General features: G+C 45.3%; 1 protein-coding gene across 1 annotated transcript; it reads right to left on the bottom strand.

The window, feature by feature from the left end:
* Positions 1-679: 679 nt before the first annotated feature.
* LOC308162891 (cleavage and polyadenylation specificity factor subunit 5-like) lies at positions 680-9,477 on the bottom strand (the record flags this gene model as incomplete). The annotated part of the gene is made up of 7 exons (XM_080537032.1): positions 680-718; positions 1,763-1,877; positions 3,217-3,313; positions 4,952-5,041; positions 5,353-5,416; positions 5,578-5,778; positions 9,467-9,477. The coding sequence occupies 7 exons, from the start codon at positions 9,475-9,477 to the stop codon at positions 697-699; spliced, it is 600 nt and encodes a 199-aa protein (XP_080393158.1). The 3' UTR covers positions 680-696.

Consider the following 9,477-nt stretch of genomic DNA (forward strand, 5'->3'; position numbering starts at 1 on the left):
TAAGACTGATAACACGGCCATATACAAAGATAAAAAAACAAACATGAAAAGCACACAGTTTTATTCTGTTAAAACAGTGGACTGTCAAAAGGGAAAAGTTCAATACTTGAGCGCCTAAAAATATCAAGTTTCATTTCACAAAGTAATAGTTCTGTAAGAATAAAAAAGTTACACAAATAGCGTTATAACATTATCCACCTTTCTTAACTACATCCAGATCATTATTCAGAAGGTCGTGTCCTGATCCTCCGTGTGTGTGTGTACTGCCCGATCGTCTTCAAGGCTGAGCTCACAGAGACAGTCTCTCTCTCTCTCTCTCTCTCTCTCTCTCTCCTTCCTTCCTTCCCTCTCCTTCCCCTCCCATCTCTCCCTCTCTTCTTCTTCTTCCCCTCTCTCTCTCTCTCTCTTTCCTTCCTTCCCTCTCCTTCCCCTCTCTCTCTCTCTCTCCCTCCCCCCTTCCTTCCCTCTCCTTCCCCTCCCATCTCTCTCTCCCTCTCCCTCTCTCCCTCCCTCTCTCACACCTTCCTTCCTTCCCTCTCCTTCCCCTCTCTCTCTCTCTCTCCCCTTCCTTCCCTCTCCTTCCCCTCCCATCTCTCTCTCCCTCTCCCTCTCTCCCTCCCTCTCTCACACCTTCCTTCCTTCCCTCTCCACCCTTCCCCCCCTATCTCCCCCCCTCCACCCCCCTCTTCCTCTGCATCAGTTATAGATGAAGTTGAACCTGGAACAGAAACAGAAGCTGTGATAACATGAAGGACACCTGTCAATCAACCAGGGTCACTGGGTCACCATGGTAACACTGGGTCACCATGGTAACACCCGGTCAGTGTTAGGGTCAGAGCTAGGGTCATTGTTACTACCCCCCTGTACTGTGTCTCCTGAGACATCTACTACCCCCCAGCACTGTGTCTCCTGAGAGATCTACTACCCCCCCAGCACTGTGTCTCCTGAGACATCTACTACCCCCCAGCACTGTGTCTTCTGAGACATCTACTACCCCCCAGCACTGTGTCTCCTGAGACACCTACTACCCCCTGTACTGTGTATCCTGAGACATCTACTACCCCCCAGCACTGTGTCTCCTGAGACATCTACTACCCCCCAGCACTGTGTCTCCTGAGACATCTACTACCCCCAGCACTGTGTCTCCTGAGACATCTACTACCCCCTTGTACTGTGTCTCCTGAGACACCTACTACCCCCTGTACTGTGTCTCCTGAGACATCTACTACCCTCCAGCACTGTGTCTCCTGAGACATCTACTACCCCCCCAGCACTGTGTCTCCTGAGACATCTACTACCCCCCAGCACTGTGTCTCCTGAGACACCTACTACCCCCTGTACTGTGTATCCTGAGACATCTACTACCCTCCAGCACTGTGTCTCCTGAGACATCTACTCCCCTCCTGTACTGTGTTTCCTGAGACATCAACTACCCTCCTGTACTGTGTCTCCTGAGACATCTACTACCCCCCAGCACTGTGTCTCCTGAGACATCTACCACCCCCCCCCCCCCCCGCCCTTGTACTGTTTCTCCAGTGTCTTCTTATATCACGAGGACTGCCAATGGCCCCTGGCCTGAGCTAGATTACTCTTCCTGCTACGACTGGTGAATTGATGATTCACTTGCTTAGTCAAAAGTATCGATTGTAAGTCGCTTTGGAATTAGGCATCTGCTAAATGCAAAAAATGTAAATGTCAAGGTCAGGGAGGCCCTCCAATGCGGTGGTCCTCTGAGGGAGGCTGGATATGATTGGTTGGTTACCTGCTGAGCAGCTGAGGGAGGCTGGATATGATTGGTCCGTAGCCGGGGGCGTTGTCGTACAGCTCAAACAGCGGCGCCGCCACCAGCTTGTAGTTCTTAGGGACGGCAAACAGAGCTACACACACACACACACACAAAAAGAGAGGCGCACACACACACACACACACAGACCAGGGTTTCCGTTAACCGGTAATTCCCGGACTTTGTCCGGTAAAAATTGTCGAAGTCCGACAAATTGAAAACTCGTCGGACAAAATGTCCGGTGAAAATAATTCCCTCTAAGCACAATTTGAATACAATTCGCTAAAGTTCACATTTTGTATTCAAATTGGCTTTGGGCCACCATTCTCAGCTGAGCACCAAACACACACACAAAACACTGCCCGAGAGAGAAGGACCCGCCCCCTCCAGCCAGCCTATAGGCTAACCAAAGGGGGCGGGTCCTTCTCTCTCGGGCAGTGCCGCGCGTGCACGAGTGTGTGTGTGTCCGGTGCCCAGCTGAAAATGGTGGCCCGAAGCGGAAAGCCTTAACTTTATCGCACAATAACAAGGATAACAAACGAAACGGACAACATTTACACTAAGATGGAGACAAACTTCAGCGATATGATCTAACAGCCGGTTTTCAGGACGACATACAGACCCGTATGAGCTTACAGGTTACAGCTATCCCCTAAGTATGATTTGACAGGCTAAACGAAATGCCTTCCCAACCAGCGAGACCTGGGGAGTGTTCTATCAACGTCGCCAAAGGAAAACCTAGGCCTACTTCGCCAAGTCCCGCGAGACTCTTAAAAAGATCCAGGCATATCTTGATAGATCTCGCGAGACTTGTCAAAACAAGCCCAGACTTTCCTCCAGCGACGTCGATGGAATACCCCCCTGGTTATAGAAATGTCGTTGTTTTATTGATTAAAAAAAAAAAAAGGGTAAAACTGGAAAGAGAAAATAGAAAACTCACATTAATCCCAAACAATTTAACAAACTTCAGTTAACGTAATGTGGAGTCCGTTCATTGATCGATGCTGTCTGTTCAGTTCCCAGTGAGGCGCCCGTTCAGCGCTGGACCCGTTCAGCGCTGGATTTGACGCATGGCATAGCGCGCATGCGTCAAATCATGTTATATTATTATATAGCTCGCATCTAATCGTATCGGATGAGAAATAGACATTAAATGGCATATATAGGCCGCTACACAACAGTAATCGCCGCGACAAACAGCTATATTAGATTTGAAGAAAAAAAAAATATGATTTTGGAAAAAAAAATTTTTATTATATTTTAATATGATGACCGGAATATATCACGTTTGTCCGGTAAATCGAATTCTTCCCGGACACGATGTCCGACGGCAAATTTTTCTAACGGAAACCCTGACACAGACACAGATTCAGTAATCCAGTCAACACTACACCTGCAACAACCATGACATCACAGGCTGACGGACCAATCACCTTTCTCCTGCAGCTGAACCAGGAAGAGCTTCTTGTGTTCCTTGGGTTTGGTGATATGAGCAGGGATGTAGGCAGGGTTCGAGTTATAAGCTGATCTCTGTGGGGGTCTCCAAAATAACAGTGCGAAATGTTCTCATGCACGCGCGAATCATGCCCACACAGCGATGGGACTTACCAGTTTTAATTAGCTATAGGCAGTAGCGGATTAAGGTGGTCAGTGGCCCTAGGCTACTCCTTTGTGTGAGGACCCCCCGCCCCCATACACAAGCCTCCCCCCTCCCCAAAATATACAACTCACGAGCACCCTGCACACACACCACTCATAATGCTTTACCATAAAACACTTAAACACTTTAATAACACAATAACACAACAGTGTTAATAATGCAAAGAATAAAAAAAAAAAGTTCAGTGCATTCAGTTCTGTCTCTATTGCTCTCCTCTCCCGTTGTCTCTCTGTTACTGTCCTGTTGTCCGTCTCTCTGTTGCTCCCCTCAGCTCTAAATGACAGAAATGAATTAGCTAATTAGTTGGCATGTAAACATATAGTTAGGGTTGGGTACAGTTTGGGTTTTATTCGATACCGGTGACAAATCGATACTTTAAAAACGGTACCGGTACCGAAACATCATCCTCATCCTCCTCCTCAAATACCAACATATCCTGACGCTACAGCTGCAGGCTACTCATTTCACCACATCAACAGCCCCACATGAAACAACAGCTATAAAAGCGATAGTCACACATGTATCTCGGCCAATAATTGTGTTATTTTTGCTATACAGAAGGAGCGAAAAATACATGTACACTAGGTTAGTAAAAAGTAAAAGCCACCTTACCTTTACGGAGACAAGATAGACCTGTTTGGTCTGTTTTCAGTAGGCTGCGGTCGCGGTCCTGGAACCCATGATGCTGACGTCCGATTTTCTTTCTTTATCCAAGATTGGATGAACGGGAGAGGGTCAAAAAATTGCCTTTTTTGGGGCGGCATGGTAGCTACTGTATGTATATACTCCTGTATAGCTAATGAATGAATGTTTGCTTCTCAATAATAGGCTAGGTGCACGATCTCACTACTTCCTGAAAGGCAACTGGTATATGAACATATCCTGTCTCACTCTATTGGTTTAATTGATTAATCAGCTGTGCACTGTGTGTTCCAACGGTTTACCGCACAGCTGATTAATCAACCTTTTGCTGTTGCACAATATTCTACTGCGCCCCATGGTGTCTTGGTGGTGAAGTGCAGGCAGTCAAAGGCCTACTGTCATTCACAGGAGATTAATGGTGCGCGTAGCTCTTTTGGAAAACGTGTTTATTTTACAATATTTATAATATAAATTAAATAATATTCATTACATTGACATTTTGATCAAATAATAGTTGTGGTAATGTATTATTAGCGACCCCCACAGATTTTTGATTTTACTGCCTTCATGGGAGCTCAGAGAGTCTCAGACCATCTCTATGGGAGCTCAGCTCCCATTGGCTCCCACATAACTCGAACCCTGGATGTAGGGGTACTGAAAACACACACACACACACAGGGTTAGGGGGCACAGAGGGTGGAGGCTCTCTCTCTCCCTCCCTCTCTCTCTCTCCCTCTCTCTCTCCCTCCCTCTCTCTCTCCCCCCGCCCAATCTATCCCCCCCCTCTCCCTCCCTGACCCCCCCCTCCCTCCCTCCCTCCCCCCTCCCTCTCTCTCTCTCCCCCTCCCCTCCCCCCCCTCCCTCACCTGTGGGGGTTCAAAGTTGGGTCTCCACCAGTTCCCGATGCAGTCGTCTATCACCCACTCCTGCTTTACACCGTCCTGACGCCCCAGGATCTGTACACACACACACACACACACACACACACACACACACACACACACACACAGTTCATTAAAGCAATGTACAAACCATATGCTTGCTTCTTTATTAATTATTACTTTATTATATATATATATATTATATATGATAAATTCCTGGTAAAAATGTTATCTTAGAACAAAACAATAGATTTGATATGGTTGGAATGCGCTCTAGTGGGCAGAACGTTCATAACAACCACATGTAGTGTAAACAGGGGGTCAGAGGTCAGGGTGGTGGTCCTCTCATGGAGACAGAGGGTCTAGGGGTCAAAGGTCAAACGTACCTCTGTCATCAACCTCTTCAGTCCCTCCACCTCGTCCTCCCCCGAGCTCAGCTCTCCTCCTGGCCTACACACACACACACACACTTCATCAACACCTGAACACACTTCTTCCATTGCCGTGCGTGCGTGCGTGCGTGCGCGTGTATGTCTGTGTGCGTGCGTGTGTCTGTGTGTGTGTGCATGTGTGTGTGTGTGTGTGTGTGTGTGTGTACCAGGACCACTCACAGTTTGAAGAAGGTGGTGCCCAGCTGCAGCAGCAGGACGTGGGGGAGGCGGTGCTCGTGGACGATCAGCACGCCCTCCACCGCCCGCCTCATCCCCACCTTGTCAAACTCCTCCCTCATCCTCTGGAAGCGCGCGGCCACGGAGCTGTCCTTCTCGTACAGCGGCTCCTTGGTCCCGAACGTGTAGTTGGTGAGGGGGTACCTGCAGGGAGGGTGTTATGTTACATACAGTGTTTTTTTTTTTTTTTACACAAACACACTAACGTTACACTAACGCACAGAAGCTGGTAAGGGTTAGTAGGTACGGGTTAGTAGGTAAGGGTTAGTAGGTAAGGGTTAATAGGTAAGGGTTATATAGCCTACATATAGGCCTTTATTGGCTACAACTATGCGAAGGTAACAGAGCGGGGTGCACTGACGCTGAACCCCTCATAGTGATAAGTAGGTGGACATGGTGCGTGCTGCTGAAATAGCCGACATGCGGTGTGTGGTTTGAAAAAAGTAACGCCAGCTCAGTAAATAATTCAAACTTAATGTTTACTTATAGGCTATGTGAATGTGACTGCACCACACATGTGAACAGTAACAAAGCAAATGCAGTTTAATTTTATGAAAAACATTGACGCTGAATCCGCTTAGCCTATATGCTCCTGAAACGACAGAGCAAACACGCTACATTACCAGGGATAATAATTACAATGAGCCATTCATTAAAAATAGAAAAAATAATATTAGGCTATTAAATCTCAGGTCACTATTTGTTGGCTATCTGGTGATATGGACGTCTTTGAGTGTCTAGAAAATGTCTAATGTATTATTATTATTTATTATTATTATGGACGTCACTTTAATCCGGCAGTTCTCAAGGTTTTTATGCACCAATCGATTCCTCTAGTCAGTGCGTCTTTATCACATTCATTGACGAAAAGGACGACTCGCAGGTGGAAAGGAACATTCATTGTGAGCACGGAAAATGTGAGTCTCACAACGGCTTTGCATTGATGAAACCAGGTAGGATGAACGCATAGTTCACTGTCCATTCCTAAATGCCCTGTTTCCACCGTCAACTTTCCTCTTTAGACCTTTGGAGAGTGACATGATGTTTCTCTTGCTAGCAGGTTAAATGTTTAGCTAACTTCACCCGGCACGCAAACAACCAATCCAATAATAATGTGACCTTGTAAGTCTGGGAGGAGGGGGGAATAATTATCACAATAAAACTATGTTAAATAATTATTAGAATAAGTTAGGCTGCGCTACATCGTCAGTCCACACATTTATTATTCAAACATATGGAAAAGGGTGAAACTACGTTTCAACGTTGTTGAGAATCACAACACAAACTACAACACTACTTTACATTGTTAGCAGGCTCATAAAACAAGCCGTGTTAGTTGACTAGCGATGTGTCATTGATTTTCGACAACGCGGAAATGTATTCACATTTTTCGAAAGAAAAGTCAAAGGGGCGGATTTAGGATCGTAGGAGATCCGGGGCTTAGCCACCTTAAAGCGGACAAAGGGCACTGGAGAACACATATACATTCACACCCTTTAATGAAGCAAACTAATTGTGGTGGTTCTGGGCACAGAGGGAGGTCAGCACACGTAGCTCCCCCTGTCAGTCACCATCATTTATATTTGTATAGAATTACATAATTGATGGGCTGAGGCTAGTTATGTTACAGTATGTATATCAGGGCAGACTCTGTGCTCACCACTTATATTGTATTTAGAGTTTTGTCCTGTGTTATATGACGATATATTACATGTATTGTTGGCCTGTGTATAGTACTGTGAAATCAAATCCCCCCTGGGACATTAAACAAACTTAGTTAGTTAGCGTTACATCTTAGGATAGATTTGAGTCAGATTCAGATTCAGATTCAGATTACTCCATGTTTACTAGCTGTAACATTAACGTTACATCATTCTTTTTCACTTGTTACTCAGTCAACCAGAGTGCAGATATCAAAGACTATCAGCCTGTTATTCACTTTATTTGTATAAGTATTATCCTTTGTTTGATTTCTTACCATGTACCGTAACAGTACCTTGCTATGTTTCATTTTCATTATAACATAACGTTATGTTATGATAGCCAGCTAGCATTAGCAAACCGGAAAAGTAGTGTCAGTGAGTCAGTCACCTTTCTAATAAGATTCACAAACCTGAAACATCATCTATGTCATCACTGCTGGTGATGTCATTGTTGTCAGCTGCTGATACGGCTGCTGCAACAGTTCTTGGCGCTTGTTTTGTTGAAAACAACTTTCGGATATCCATCCTTACAATTTTGCAAGTCAGGCACTGATTGAGATCACTTCTTCTTCAGGGCAGGGTAGGCTACGCAGTACGCAGGCTAATGTCGCGCAGCTGCTGCCTCTCTGTTGGACTCCAGTACTGCACGTTACTTACTTTTTTATTATTATTTTTTTTAAAGTAAAACATTCGGGGCTTTTCAGAAAACATCCGGGGCTTGAGCCCCAGTAGCCACCCCCTAGCGCCGCCCCTACGTAGAACGGAACATCGCACGCACGCTTTGCGCACGGAAAGCCACCGGCCCCGATTTGGCCTGATTTTTTTTTTCCGTCAGGAGATTATTAATTTTTTTGCTTTAATCCCTGGGCTCCCCCGCACACCGTGATTTAATTCGCACACTGATTGTGCCTCTGTTCCAAGGTACACTATATAGACAAAAGTATTGGGACACCCGAACATCACACCCATATGTGCTTGTTGAACTTCTCATTCCAAAACCATGGGCATTAATATGGAGTTGGTCCCACCTTTGCTGCTATAACAGCTTCCACTCTTCTGGGAAGACTTTCTACTAGATTTTAGAATATGGTTGCGAGTGTAACAGGGTTATAAATTATATTTAAGTTATAGGTTGAAGTTCATCAAAATCGTTTGCTTTTTATCATTTGGTTAAGTGTTTTGAATTGATTTACCCATGGCTGCATCCGGTGTGTAGTGCCCCTAGTGGTGGTTGGACTGGCCGCGTTTAATGTTTTGACGAAGGCCACCGTAGCTCACCCCTTTCGTCTTTGTGAGCGGTTGAGATGGTAGGTTAAGTTTGTGCTCCGTGTCCCGTTTTATATTTCCTTTGATAAAGAGTTGCCACTAATATAAACCGAATGTATTATTTGAGATTAATGTTTACCATTGGTTTTTATGCCATTACTTTTGAGTTATGTTTTGTTTATTTGTATTTTATGGATGGATAAAGTTGTGAGCTAACTAGCTAACAGCTAGCTAACGGCAATGTAGCGTGTAGCTTGTGTAGCGTGTTCTGAATGTATTGTTTTGCTGACATGCAGGGGCGAGAGCTGTTTTGTGCTGGAGCCTACCACTAAATAACCACCATTTTGTTTGCACATTCAGGTATGTTGTATGTATGTTGTATCCATGGGTATGGTTTAGTCTTGTGTGTTATATAATGATATGAATGGTATGATAACTAATAATTATTTGATGTTATGACAAAGCCCTTTCGTCTTTGTGAGCGGTTGAGATGATAAATAAACAGCTTGAAAGTGAACCAGTGTGCCTGCCTGGTCTGTCCGGATTGTGAGGGGTTACAACAACTGGTGCCGTGACCCGGATTGTTCCTCGTTATGTTAATTCATCCAGTTCTTCATTAAACACATTTCAGTTGTACAATACAAAGTTGCATTATCTGTATCAGTAAATGTCTGCTTTGAGATCTCCATCTGCTGTCAAATAAGTTAGAGCTTGAGCTTCTCCCAATGCTTCAGCATAGCCAGCGACCTGTGGCATCCAGGACTCTGAAGGATGCCCATCCGCTCCCTCACCAAGCGGACTGCCTTGCTGCTCTCGGAGGCAATGCCCTTTTCAGCACGATGGACCTAACCTCTGGGTTTTACAACATCCCCAT

This window comes from Nansenia antarctica (genome assembly GCF_963989245.1).
Source record: "Nansenia antarctica genome assembly, chromosome: 7".
In the NCBI taxonomy this organism is placed as follows: Eukaryota; Metazoa; Chordata; class Actinopteri; order Argentiniformes; family Microstomatidae; genus Nansenia; species Nansenia antarctica.